The sequence below is a fragment of the Cervus canadensis genome, chromosome 1, assembly GCF_019320065.1.
Source record: "Cervus canadensis isolate Bull #8, Minnesota chromosome 1, ASM1932006v1, whole genome shotgun sequence".
NCBI lineage: Eukaryota > Metazoa > Chordata > Mammalia > Artiodactyla > Cervidae > Cervus > Cervus canadensis.
Genome location: NC_057386.1, coordinates 23,219,963 through 23,234,668, shown reverse-complemented (window position 1 = coordinate 23,234,668; position 14,706 = coordinate 23,219,963). Strand labels below are relative to the sequence as shown.

General features: G+C 43.5%; 1 protein-coding gene across 2 annotated transcripts; it reads right to left on the bottom strand.

The window, feature by feature from the left end:
* Window positions 1–960: 960 nt before the first annotated feature.
* LOC122442936 (etoposide-induced protein 2.4 homolog) lies at window positions 961–3,088 on the bottom strand. Of its 2 annotated transcripts, XM_043470605.1 has the most exons (2): window positions 2,206–3,088; window positions 961–2,093 (listed from the first exon to the last, which is right to left on the bottom strand). In XM_043470605.1, the coding sequence occupies exons 1-2, from the start codon at window positions 2,876–2,878 to the stop codon at window positions 1,978–1,980; spliced, it is 789 nt and encodes a 262-aa protein (XP_043326540.1). In that variant the 5' UTR covers window positions 2,879–3,088; the 3' UTR covers window positions 961–1,977. The 2 variants fall into 2 exon arrangements, with proteins under 2 accessions (XP_043326540.1, XP_043326531.1); XM_043470596.1 differs by having other exon boundaries at window positions 961–3,088.
* Between the last annotated feature and the right edge of the window lie 11,618 nt (window positions 3,089–14,706).

The following is a 14,706-nucleotide window of genomic DNA, read 5'->3' as shown; positions in this document are numbered from 1 at the left end:
CAAGTATGACCTAAGTCACACCCCTTATGATTATACAGTAGAGGTGACAAATAGATTCAAGAGGCTCTATACTTGAATTTAGAATCAAGAATGTTCTATATCTAGTCTAATATTCTGAATCTAAGATCAGAATACATCTTAGATCTGGTAGACAGAGTGCCTAAAGAACTATGGATGGAGGTTCTTAAGATTATATAGGAAGTGGTGACCAAAACCATCCCCCAGAAAAAGAAATGCAAGAAGGCAAAGTGGTTGTCTGAGGAGGCCTTACAAAAAGCTGAGAAAAGAAGAGAAGCAAAAGGCAAAGGAGAAAGGGAAAGATATACCCAACTGAATACAGAGTTCCAGGGAACAGCAAGGAGAGATAAGAAAGCCTTCTGAAGTGAACAATGCAAAGAAATAGAGGAAAACAATAGAATGGGAAAGACTAGAGATCTCTTCAAGAAAATTGGAGATATCAAGGGAACATTTCATGCAAAGATGGGCACAGTAAAGGACAGAAATGGTATGGACCTAACAGAAGCAGAAGATATTAAGAAGAGGTGGCAAGAATACACAGAAGAACTATACAAAAAAAGTCTTAATGACCTGGATAACCAAGATGGTGTGGTCACACCTAGAGCCAGACATCCTGGAGTGTGAAGTCAAGTGGGCCTTAGGAAGCATCACTACAAACAAAGCTAGTGGAGGTGATGGAATTCCAGCTGAGCTATTTCAAATCCTAAACGATGATGTTGTTAAAGTGTTGTACTTCATATGTCAGCAAATTTGGAAAACTCAGCAGTGGCCACAGGACTGGAAGAAGTCAGTTTCCATTCTAATCCCAAAGAAAGGCAATGCCAAAGAACGTTCAAACTACCCAGTTGCTCTTATTTCACATGCTACCAAGGTTATGCTCAAATCCTTCAAGCTAGGCTTCAGCAGTCTGTGAACCGAGAACTTCCAGGTGTTCAAGCTGGATTTTTTTTTTTTTTTTTTTAGGTTTAATGGGTTTAATAAGTTTACCCCTTCAGTTCCTATTTGCAGCACCCAATATTCCTTTGAAACACCAGACAGACCCAGCAGTGACCAACAGTCAAGATCAGACCTCCAGAGTTTAAAAGTTCAGGTTCTCTGAGCATTCCGTGTTGCAGTGGCACTTGTCCGAAATTGGTACCTCCCTATCTTTGGGGAGCTTTAAATGTACCAGTGAAAAAAGCTTTTTCCCCTGCAAGGGGAAGAAAGAAAGTCATTCCTCAAACCCAGTGGAGATCTGGCTGTGAGGTCTTTCTTCTGTCCCGTGTCTTCAGGCTTGTGTTTTTGTTTTGTTTTTTTTTTTTGCAGTGGAGCAAGAGACCAAAATCTAACCTGAGTTACAAGAAACAAGACAGTGATGGCTATAAAGGGAGTGACCAGGAGCAGCGGAGCCTCCTGTCCCTCCCACATCCAATATATGTGCTTCACAGAAAAACAAAAAAACAGGTCCACAAAATACAACAGCTAGAGTTACAAAAATCCATTCATCCAAGGGCGGTGGGAGGCAGGAAGGGAAAATGGGAGGGGAAATGGCACAGGGAGAAAGAGTATTCAAATCAGTCCAGGCACGGGGCTGGCAAATGTTAGAAAAGAGCTGCAGAAAAACCTGTGGTCCTTTCAGACTCACCAGTGTTTAAAATCCATACTGGTGTCAGGAAGATTCTGCCTTATGTGCACCAGAGACAAAAGTCTGGATTCCTCAAAGAGAAGGGAATGTGGGCAGGGCCCTTGGCAGGGTGGGCTCTGCCTTCCCTGGGAGGAGGCGGAGGTGAACCAGGAGAAGAGCTGCCACAGCATCCTTCTGATCCCACCCGGCCCCTCCGGATGGCAGGTGACCGACTCAGCGGCCTGTGGCAGCCTTCAGTTTGGCAGGAGACGGGTGGGGTGAGGGCTATTTTTCCGCAGAAGTGGAGCTGCTCAGGGCCGACTGCAGGTAGACCGTCTTGTGGAAGAGTCTGTTGCTTAAGAAAACCACCAAGGAGAAGAGGCGCAACTGGAAAAGGTATGCTTTGCCAGGGGTCTTTGCTTCATTGGCGCTGATAATGAATAAAGGAAAGAGGATAGAGAAGAGGCAGCCACTGACAATGTAGGAGGACTGCATTGCTGTGAGGAAAGCCAGGGGCAAACCAAATCCAAAGTAGTAAGGCCAATTCCTTTCTATGTTTGACAACCGCTGATGCATTTCAATTCCTTTATTGAACCAACGATATTCGAAGCAGTATAGTGAGTAGAGGAGAGACATATGCAGGAGACTAACCAGCTGACCAACAAGATGGATGGGAAAGAGACTCACAAACATCCCCTGGAGAAGGAAGAGAGCCTGAAGCAAGAGGTTGAAGAGCATGTCAGCAATTATTTTGCTGACACTAGGGAATGGGTGAGGCTTCCTCCCAGATACCTCGAATGCCAGGTCAGCTATATCCTGAAACCAAATCGCGTTGACGACTTTGCTGAGCACAAAGAGGGGGAGCACCCAGAGAGCACTGAAAATCGACGTGAGGAAGAACTCCAGCCACGACCAGACATCCCCGTGTAGTGACGGATCACCAATAATCTGGGCCGTTACCGACTGAAGGACGGGAATGAACACTCGATAAAACAAGAGCAGACTGAACCAGAAAACTCCACCATTCCAAGCGCAGCACTGAAAAATTCTGCTAACAATACGTGGTTCACTCTCCTGCTTCCTCTCTATGCTCTGGGCCCTCCTCTGAGCCAGGACACTGCTTGCCCTTCTTCGACGCTGCTCCTCTCTCTTTTGCTGAATTCGAGCATCAAGCTTTGAGATGGTACAAATTCCCCAGATGGAGTCTTTGATTCCCCTGGCAAGGTCCTGCAGAAAGGTTTTGACACTGTCAGCCATCTCTTTACCGCCCAAACTATCAACTACACAAAAGAGAGAGAAGTGTCCCCAGAATTTTCATCATGAAGGACCCGGCAGCTTCGCCGCCGCGGCTGCGGCTCCGGCTCCAGCCGGGTCCCTCGCCCGCCGCGGGTCCGCTCGTCTCCTCTGAGCCCCTCCACGCCGGGCCGCCCGCTCCCGCCCGGGCGCTGCCAGGGCCGGGGCCGCTGCGCCCGCCCAAGCTGGATTTAAAAAAAGGTAGAGGAACCAGAGATCAGATTGCCAACATCCACTGGATCATAGAAAAAGCAAGGGAATTCCAAAAAAACATCTACTTATACTTCACTGACTACACTAAAGCCTTTGACAGTGTGGATCACAACAAACTGGAATTCTTCAAGAGATGGGAATACCAGACCACCTTACCTGTCTCCTGAGAAACCTGTATGCAGTTCAAGAAGCAACAGTTAGAACCATACATGAAACAATAGACTGGTTCAGAATTGAGAAAGGGGTACGTCAAGGCTGCTTATTTAATTTATATGCAGAGTATATCATGCGAAATGCTGGGCTGGATGAAGCACAGGCTGGAATTAAGATTATCGGGAGAAATATTAATAACCTCAGATATGCAGATGATATCACTCTAATGGCAGAAAGCGAAGAGGAACTAAAGAGCATCTTGATGAGGGTGAAAGAGGAGAGTGAAAATGCTGGCTTAAAACTCAACATTCAAAAAACTAAGATTTGGTCCCATCACTTTACGGCAAATAGGGGGGGAAAAGTGGAAACAGTGACAGGTTTTATTTTCTTGGGCTCCAAAATCACTGTGGACAGTGACTGTAGCCATGAAATTAAAAGATGCTCTCTCCTTGGCAGAAAAGCTATGGCAAACCTAGGCAGCATACTAAAAAGCAGAGACATCACTTTGCCAACAACATTCATATAGTCAAAGCTATGGTTTTTCCACTAGGCATGTATGGGTGTGAGAGTTGCAACATGAAGAAGGCTGAAGGCTAAAGAATTGCTTTCATATTGTGGTGCTGGAGAAGACTCTTGAACGTTCCTTGGACAGCAAGGAGATCGAACCTGTCAATTCTAAAGGAAATCAACCCTGAACATTCATTGGGAGGACTGATACTGAAACTCCAATACTTTGGCTACCTGACGAGAAGAGCTGATTCACTGCAAAAGACCCTGATGCTGGGAAAAATTGAGGGCAGGATGAGAAGGGGGCAAGAGAGGATGAGATGGTTGGATGGCATCATCAACTCAATGGACATGAAACAGTTTGAGCAAACTCTGGGAGATAGTGAAGGGCGGGGAAGCCTGGTGTGCTGCATTTCATGGGGTCACAAAGAGTTGGACATGGCTTAGCAACAGCAGCAACAAAAACAACAAATCTTTCTCTTTCCTGCATGAGCTCTTTGAGGGCAGGGATGTCCATTCACTATGCTTAGAACAGTATCTGGCCAGAGTAGGTACTCAAAAAGTATATATGAATCAATACTTTCATTCCAACAGCTAAGATTTTACAATTCTTCTAATCAATGCTCTAACTTCATTCCTGGGTGTTGGGGAGGTATAGAGAATCAGAAAATCTGACACAACAATTCAGGAGGATTTGGGATGCTTTAAAAAAAATTTTTTTTATTGAAGCATAGTGGATTTACAATATTGTGTTAATTTCTTATATACAGCAAAATGACTCAGTTATACATATGTATGTGTATTGCTTTTTCATATTCTTTACCATTATGGTTTGTCATAAAATACTATATTAAATGTATTTCCCAGTGCTGTATAATATGATCTTGTTTTTTTCATCCTATATGTTAATGTATAATAGTTTACTTCTGCTAGTCCCAAACTCCCATTCCAAGACTAACATATTTTATCACGTGCCACTTGGCTTATGGGATCTTAGCTCCCTGCTGCTGCTGCTGCTGCTGCTAAGTCGCTTCAGTCGTGTCCGACTCTGTGCGACCCCGTAGACAGCAGCCCACCCGGCTCCGCCGTCCCTGGGATTCTCCAGGCAAGAACACTGGAGTGGGTTGCCATTTCCTTCTCCAATGCATGCAAGTGAAAAGTGAAAGCGAAGCCGCTCAGTCGTGTCCGACTCTCAGCGACCCCATGGACTGCAGCCCACCAGGCTCCTCCTTCCATGGGATTTTCCAGGCAAGAGTACTGGAGTGGGTTGCCATTGCCTTTTCCACTTAGTTCCCTGAGCAAGGATCAAACCAGGGCCTTCCTCAGTGAAAGAGCAGAGTACTAATCACTGGCCCCAGAGAATCCTCCCAAGGCTAATTCTTGATCGTGACCACAACAACCTCAGGTCCCCCTGGATTTTACCATTTTTTGTCAATTGGGCCATTGCTGGATAACCACTTGTCTCTGGCTGCACCTTCCCTGCGTGCTAAGTCACTTCAGTCGTGTCCGACTCTTTGTGATGCTATGGACTGGCTCCTCTGTCCAGGGAATTCTCCAGGCAAGAATACTGGAGTGGGTTGCCATGCCCTTCTCCAGGGGGTCTTCCCAACCCAGGGACTGAACCCTAGTCTCTAAAGTCTCTGGCATTAGCAGGCAGGTTCTTTACCACTAGCGCCACCTGGGATGCCCTGCACCTTACTGAAGTCCACAAACAATGGCCACCACACTCTGTTTTGCTATAAGGTTATCTGAAGCTTTGGTCTCAGTTAGCAGGTGGATTGAGCACCAAAAGATACCAGGGAAGATGGGGCGGATAAATTAGGAGTTTGGGATTAACATATATGAAATAAGTAAACAACAAAGACCTACTGGCTAGCACAGGGAACTATGCTCACTATCTTGTGATAAGTTATAATGGAAAAGAATCTGAAAAAGAATATATGAGTCACTTAGCTATATATTTGAAACTAAAACAACATTGTAAACCAACTATGCTTTAATTAAAAAAAGAAACTACCAAAAAAAGAAAAGACACACCAAGAAAGAGTTTAACTAATCGTTTCATTACTACATTGCAAAGACTGTCAGCTTCCCTTTTTGTGGTCACGTATTCTTCTTGCACCCCTCTGCCCAGCTCAGCCAAGTTTAGAGTATCTCTCAAGGTCTGAGATCTGAACCCTACTCTGGATGCTCCTTTCTGTGTCATCTAGGACTCCGATTGCAAATAATAGAATACAAATCAAATTAATTTTTAAAGTCAGTTCAGTTCAGTCACTCAGTCGTGTCCAACTCTTTGCAACCCCATGGACTACACAACATGCCAGGCCTCCCTGTCCATCACCAACTCCTGGAGTTTACTCAAACTCATGTCCATTGAGTCGGTGATGCCATCCAACCATTTCATCCTCTGTTGTCCCCTCTCCTCCCGCCTTCAATCTTTCCCAGCATCAGGGTCTTTTCCGATGAGTCAGTTCTTCGAATCAGGTGGCCAAAGTATTGGAGTTTCAGCTTCAGCATCAGTCCTTCCAGTGGATATTCAGGACTGATTTCCTGTAGGATGGACTGGTTGGATCTCCTTGCAGTCCAAGGGATTGTCAAGAGTCTTCTCCAACACCACAGTTCAAAAACATCAATTCTTTGGCACTCAGCTTTCTTCAGAGTCCAGCTCTCACATCCATACATACTGGAAAAACCATAGCCTTGACTAGATGGACCTTTGTTGGCAAAGTAATGTCTCTGCTTTTTAATATGCTATCTAGGTTGGTCATAGCTTTTCTTCCAAGGAGCAAGTGCCTTTTAATTTCATGGCTGCAGTCACCATCTGCAGTGATTTTGGAGCCCAAGTAAATAAAGTCTGTTACCGTTTCCACTGTTTCCCCATCTATTTTCCATGAAGTGATGGGACCAGATGCCATGATCTTAGTTTTCAGCCAACTTTTTCACTCTCCTCTTTTACTTTCACCAAGAAGCTCTTTAGTTCTTCTTCACTTTCTGCCATAAGGGTGGTGTCATCTGCAAATCTGAGGTTATTGATATTTCTCCCAGCAATCTTGATTGCAGCTTGCGCTTCTTCCAGCCCAGCGTTTCTCATGATGTACTCTGCATATAAGTTAAATAAGCAGGGTGACAATATATAGCCTTGATGTACTCCTTTTCCTATTTGGAACCAGTCTGTTGTTCCATGTCCAGTTCTAACTATTGCTTCCTGACCTGCATACAGGTTTCTCATGAGGCAGGTCAGGTGGTCTGGTATTCCCATCTCTTTAAGAATTTTCCACAGTTGTTGTGGTCCACACAATTAAAGGCTTTGGCATAGTCAATAAAGCAGAAATAGATGCTTTTCTGGAACTCTCTTGCTTTTTCCATGATCCAATAGATGTTTGCAACTTGGTCTCTGGTTCCTCTGCCCTTTCTAAATCTAGCTTAAAGATCTGGAAGTTCACAGTTCACGTATTGATGAAGCCTGGCTTGGAGAATTTTGAGCATTACTCTACTAGCATGTGAGATGAGTGCAATTGATTGGTAGTTTGAGCATTCTCTGGCATTTCCTTTCTTTGGGATTGGAATGAAAACTGACCTTGTCCAGTCCTGTGGCCACTGCTGAGTTTTCCAAATTTGCTGGCATATTGAGTGCACTTTCATAGCATCATCTTTTAGGATTTGAAATAGCTTGATTGGAATTCTATCACCTCCACTAGCTTTTTTTGTTGTGATGCTCCCTAAGGCCCTCTTGACTTCACATTCCAGCATGTCTGGCTCTAGATTGGTGATCACACCATCGTGATTATCTGGGTGGTGAAGATCTTTTTTGTGTAGTTCTTCTGTGTATTCTTGCCACCTCTTCTTAATATCTTCTGCTTCTGTTAGGTCCATACCATTTCTGTCCTTTATTGTGCCCATCTTTGCATGAAATGTTTCCTTATCTCTAATTTTGCATCTGGAATGCAAAAGTAGGGACTCAAGAAATACCTGGAGTAACAGGCAAATTTGGCCTTGGAGTACAGAATGAAGCAGGGCAAAGGCTAATAGAATTTTTCCAAAATAATACACAGGTCATAACAAACACCCTCTTCCAACAACACAAGAGATGACTACACATGGACCTCACCAGATGGTCAACACCGAAATCGGATTGATTATATTCTTTGCAGCCAAAGATGGAGAAGCTCTATAGTCAGCAAAGACAAGACTGGGAGCTGATTGTGGCTCAGATCATGAACTCCTTATTGCCAAATTCAGACTTAAATTGAAGAAAGTAGGGAAAACCACTAGACCATTCAGGTATGACCTAAATCAAATCCCTTATGACTATACAGTGGAAGTGACAAATAGATTCAAGGGATTAGATCTGATAGACAGAGCTCCTGAAGAACTATGGATGGAGGTTCATGACATTATACAGGAGGCAGGGGTCAAGATCATCCCCAAGAAAAAGAAATGCAAAAAGGCAAAATGGTTGTTTGAGGAGGTCTTACAAATAGCTGTGAATAGAAGAGATGTGAATGGCAAAGGAGGAAAGGAAAGATATACCCATTTGAATGTAGAATTCCAAAGAACAGCAAGGAAAGATAAGAAAGCCTTCCTCAGCAATCAAAATTTTTAAAATATGAGGACTTATTATAAAGATACAGAGGGGTTTCACAGGAAGTAAAATCTGGGGCTTACATTTTGTAAAACTCCAAACTTGCTCTTATATTAATACAGTGTGTAGCCCAGATGTACTGGGATTACTTCCTTTCCTCCCTCAAGAGTTTTACTTGCTAGAGTGCCTCTGTTGGATTGATTGCCTGACTAATAACCATGTCTTCTTTTTCTTCCTTCTTAAGTACAGTTTGGCCTGGTGTTTTCTCTCCACAGTGGTATATATGTCAGCAGAAAGGGACTCCATCCCAACTTGAGTGGCAGAACCTGAAGCGAATCAGGCCAGTTCCATTGCTTTTGTCGTTGACTCATTTAGCACTAGTCATGGGTCTTTGGTTGGGTTTGCTAGAGTACAGTCTAAGACAAGGATGCTCGCACAAGTGATTGATGAATGGACTCCCTGCTCTCAGGAGAAGGGAAATGAGGGAAACAGGGGAAGGGAAGCAAGGACATGGTCTCATTTGGAGATTAGCTTCAATGTGAGTCCATGTGGAGCTCTGGAGTGTAAATTGCACCACATATTTCCTCCCATCTTGGAACCAGGGGCTAACCTTTTGTACCCGCCTCTCTGTTAATCACTGGCTACAGGTTCGCTGAGGAGAGGCTGTGGTGGTGATGGTGATAGCAAGGTGATTCTGGCTCAGCTGAAGGCAGTTCTTTGGAGTTGGAGACAAGCTGTGGGTCATCAGTAGTCAACCCTCAGGGGAACCCCCAGCTCAGTAGAGGGGATTTGTGCACGGGGCACCAAAACCATGTACTATAGCGTGGAATTAGGGTGACTACTGTCCCAGTTTTTGCATGGGACTGACTTGGTTTTATCTGTTTGTTTTTCCTTTTTTTTTTTTAAAAAAAAATATAGCTGACATTCAATATTATGGTAGTTTCAGGTGTACTACATAGTTATTTGGTATTTGCATATGTTATGAAATGATCACCGTGGTTAGTCTAGTAACCATCTGTTCCCATACAAAGTTATTAGAATATTGTTGACTATATTCCTTATACTGCACATTACATTCTTGTGGCTTATTTATTTCACAACTGGGGGTTTGTACTTCTTAATCCCCTGTACTAATTTCACTCCACCTCACTCCTCCCCTCCAGCAACTACCCATTTGTTCTTTTTTACATATATAAAAATTCTTTGTAAACATTATTTATTTATTTTTGGCTGCGTGTTGGGTGTTTGTTGCTGCATACGTGCTTCCTCTAGTTCCGGAGAGCAGGGGCTACTCTGGTCGCTGTGCGGTGCACGGTCATTGTGGTGGTTTCTCCTGTTGTGGAAGACCGCCTCTAGACACTGGGGCTGCAGCAGTTTCAGCACAGGGGCTCATCAGTTGTGCTCTTGGGCTCTAGCATGTGCAGGCTTCCGTAGTTGTGGTACATGGCTTAGTTGCTCTGCGGCATGTGGACTCTTCCCAGACCAGGGATCCAACCATGTCCGCCGCATCGGCAGGTGGATTTCTATCCATTGTGCCACCAGGGAAGTCCTACCCATTAGTTCTTTGTATCTATGAGTCAGTTCTCATATTTTTTTTTTAGTTTCCACATATAAGTGAGATCAAACTTTATGTATCTTTGTCTGATTTATTTCACTTAGCATAGTAGCCTCTAGATCCATCCATGTTGTCACAAATGGCAATATTTCATTTTTATGGCTGAGTAATATTCCCTTATATATATATGTATATCGGAGAAGGCAATGGCAACCCACTCCAGTACTCTTGCCTGGAGAATCCCAGGGACGGCGAAGCCTGATGGGCTGCTGTCTTTGGGGTCGCACAGAGTCAGACATGACTGAAGTGACTTAGCAGCAGCAACAGCATATATGTATATATATCTTTTTTATCCATTCATTTATCAATGGACACTTAGGTTGAACATAGGTGTGCATATATCTTTCTAATTAGAAGTTTTGTTTTCTTCAGGTAAATGCCTGGAAGTGAAATTTCCGGGTCATATAGTGGTTCTATTTTTAAATTTTTGAGGAATTGTCATACTTTTCCCCATAATGGTTGCACCGATTTACATTCTCATTAGTAGCACATGACGGTTCCCTTTTCTCCACATCCTCGCCAACACTTGTTATTTGATGGCTTTTTAATGATAGCAGGGGTGAGGTGATCTCTCATTGTGGTTTTAATTTTCATTTCTTTGACGGTTAGCGATGCTGAACATCTTTTCATGCATCTGCCAGTAATCTGTATTATCTTTTCCTGAAAAATGTATCTGTCTGCTAAAAAGTTTTTAATATATTTTAATTAATGAATTAATTTTTGGTTGCACTAGGTCTTTGCTGTTGTGCTTGAATTTTCTCTAACTTCAGTGGGGTGTGCCCATTTTAAAATTGGACTATTTGTGTGTGTGTTAAGGGCATTATCTTGGTTTTAGCACAAAAGTCCCACATCCCAGAAAAACCTCAGTCCCAGGCAAACCAGGATTGTTGGCCCCTCTACATCAAATCCATTTGGCCAATGATATATGAAGGAAAGTCTGCCAGTGGATTTCTAAGAAAGAGACACAAGAAGGATGTGCGTGTGCATGTTCAGTCACTCAGTTGTGTCTGACTTTTTGTGATCCCACAGACCCCACAGACTGTAGCCCACCAGGCTCCTCTGTCCATGAGGTTCTCTAGGCCTGGAGCAGGTTGTCATTTCCTCCTCCAGGGGATCTTCCCCACCCTGAAAGGGGTGAAAGGATAAAGAATCCTTTTTCTTACTCTGGACGTTGTCATCTGGATTTATGACTGGAACTGCTGTACTTGCCTGGCGGCCGTGACAGAAGAGAGTCTTCAGGCAAAGCCAACACCATCAGAGGGTAACTAGCAGGTATTCCACGTAGAAATTTGGTTATCTCAACAGAAGTCCCCTTTTAAATGGTGGTCCTATCTTCCTTTCACGAAACACACACCAGGCAACAATGAATAAAGGAGCCTGAAAGAGCAGCAGAGTGTGGGAAAAAACAAGCAGTAGTTCTATCTACATGTTCCCTCATACCGTACAAGGGAAGAGTCTTCCCATCCTAGGCCTTAGAAGGGAGGGTGTTTAATGTGGATGGTCCCTCTCACTCAGCTTCCTCTGTCCCCTCAATTCTCTCCCCTTTTCCCTCTTAGAGGACACACAGTACAGTGCATCCCAGCCCCTTTTTGAGAAACTTCAGTCCTGGACAAAGGAAAAGCAGGTTCCGCTCCTTTCAGTCCGGAGGCAGAGAGCGTCAGCACTCCTCCTGTATCCCCTGCACATCCACTCTGCCCTCATGGACCTTCCCTTCCACACCGGCCGTTCTTTACCTCACACACCTGCAACCTCCCACCTGAGACCTGCTCTGCTTTGGAAGCGTGCTGGCCTCCTTGGGGCGGGCCAAAAACGGGGCAGCGGTTGGGAATGAACAGCTCTGGGGATGGCCCTCAGTTGATGGTGGGTAGGAGTTAGTGGATAAACACCCCGGCTGTCTCATTCGTGGTTAGGGGAACTCTGAGATGGGTTCTGTTCGGGCCTGAGCCCAACTGCCCGCAGCAGCCCCATCGGCTCATAACTCACCCTTGCTGGCTTCCTCCCCTCACCCTGCCTCTGCCCACGTTCCCTGGAATCGTCAATAACACTATGTCCTCAAAAACTGCTCGGGGTCTGCTTCTGGGCAAACCCAACTGAAGTCCTTTGTTCTGATTTATTTATTTTTATTTTATTTTTAATATTTTAATTTATTTATTTGGCTGCATGGGATCTTAGTTGCCACATGCAGAATATATTTTTTTTCTTTTAGCTGTAGCATGTGGGATCTAGTTCCCTGACCAGGGATCAAACCCAGGCCCCCTTGCCCTGGGAGTGAGGAGTCTTAGCCACTGGACCACCAGAGAAGTCCCTGTTCTGTTTTAAAAACTCAAATATCTCAGGATTTGGTCCAATAATTGCAAGTAATATTCCCCTCTGTGCAGTCTTTGCTGAAATTAGGGGGATAGACTGTGGTTTGACAAAGTGAGAAGGGAAGTGGGTTCTCCTGCTTCTTTACACACTCTACTAGCTTTTACTGCGAGTGTGGAGTCTCCTGTTCTTAACTTTTCATTTTTTTTTTTCAAAGTAAAAACCATTTTTTAAAAGTCAACATAATTGGTATATACTATTTAAAGGCAAATGATAGTAAAAGACCTGACCCCCCTTCCTACTTCCCAGTCCTACTCCTCAGAGGCCACTATTCTCATCTAATATTTCAAGCTGTTTCCTCTAGTATTACCACCATATTTCTAAGTAATGTTTATACTGTTAACTCCTAATTTCTTAACATTAGACATTATCCATTTTATTTCTTATTGTGGTAGATGAACATTGAGCCCCCTTCAGTTCCTGATTTCTCCTTTGATACACCTCCACACTCCACATATTATAATTTTTGGTTATGACTGAATAACTATGACTCCCAGCTAAGCCACATGGTATATTATAATTACATTTCCTTTCGTATGCAATGTTTTGGTTGGTCTGGTATTAATTGTCTCGTTCTTTCATTTGTTTAGTTTTCTTTGTAGCTACTACTACAAATTCTTCCCTCCTCATTTCTTAACCCCATTTGTGGTTGAGAATATTTCCTTTATACAAAAGGTAGCCTTCTATATCAGTTTTCCTGGTGGCTCACAGGTAAAGAATCTGCCTACAATGCAGGAGACTCGAGTTTGATCCCTGGGTCAGGAAGATCCCCTGGAGAAGGGAATGGCAGCCCACTCCAGTGTTCTTGTCTGAGAAATTCCATGGACAGGGGATCCTGGTGGGCTACAGTCCATGAGGTTGCAAAAGAGTCTGACATGACTTTGTGACTAAACAACAGCAGCCTTCTATGTATATACAAGTTTCTCTTGCTGTCTGAAAGTAGAGAGTTCCTATGAAATTTTTCATAAAATGAAATGATGTAAAAGGAAGAAACAGTTACCTCTGGACACATCTGGCTAATGGAAAGAACAAAATATATTGAGATAAAGCACAGATGCTCACAGACACAGTTCAAAGCTACAGTAGCTTGGTGAGATGTTGTGTGTAGTTTCCAGGCAAGGAGCCTGGTGGCGCCACTCTTACTGGGATGCATGCTGTCTCAGTAACAGCTAGCTGCAAACTCCAGTGCTATCATTACTGTTATTATGATGCTGTGCTTGGTGGCTTGTGGTATTTTCCCCAACCAGGGATTGAACCTGGACCCTTGGCAGTAAAAATGCTAACCACAGGACCTCCAGACAATTCCCTTTCACCTTTTTTTTTTTTTTAAAATTTCACTTTTGGTTGTGCTGGGTCTTCGTTGTTGTGTGGGCTTATCTCTAGTTGTGGCAAGTGGGGGCTATTCTCTAGTTGTGGTGCACGGGCTTCTCATTGAGGGGGATTCTCTTGCTGAAGAGCCTGGGCTCTAGGGAATGAGGGCTTCACCAGTTGTGGCACATGGGACTAGTAGTTGCAGTTCCCGGGTTCTAGAGCACAGGCCCAAGAGTTGTAGCATATAGGCTTAGTTTCTTTGTGGATCAGGGATTAGACCCATGTCTCCTGCATTGGCAGGTAGCTTCTTACTCACTGGACCATCGGGAAGTCCCACCATTTTTCTTAAAGCAAAAATTCTCTTCAGATCTTTCAGTTAGCAAAAACAAGTATTAATGTAGGTCTTCTGTAAAAGCAGAGGGGCATAAAGTAAATTTTGAGAAGGAGGGGATATCTGCACACTCTTCTGTATCTTGCTTTTTTCACTTAATGATACATCCTGACTCTGTATCAGTTCAAAACAAACTTTCTTGCTCCTTTTTAGTAGCTGCATAGTACTCCATTGCGTGGATATACCAGGATTTCTTTAGCCAGTCTCCTATGTTTGGACATTTGTTTCTCACACTTTGCTATTACAAATAATACTGAAAAACCTTGTGTGGATGTGTTTTAAATATATTTATTTATATATTTAAAATACATTTAGGGTAAATATAATATTATGTAAATATATACTAATTATATAATAATATAATATATTTAGGATTATATCTAGGGTAAATTCTAGAAGTGGAATTGCCAGGTCAAAGGGTCAAAGCCTATTTTGTTAGGTATTGCCACATCCTCCTCCAAAAGGGTTACAACATTTTATACTTCCAAAAGGAAAGCTAAAGGAAAAGTGTTTCTTCTACTCATACCAACAACACTTCTGATATCAGTTCTCCAATTCCCTGCAGACACCAACAGGGTGTCCTACAATTCAGTTCAATTCAGGCATTAATTACCCAGAGTTAGAGCAGATTCCACAGGTTAGGGCTCGGGTGCACC

Coding starts and splice junctions, on each gene's coding strand:
- LOC122442936 (XM_043470596.1), bottom strand. CDS start 2,878: ATGGCTGACAGTGTCAAAACCTTTCTGCAGGACCTTGCCAGGGGAATC.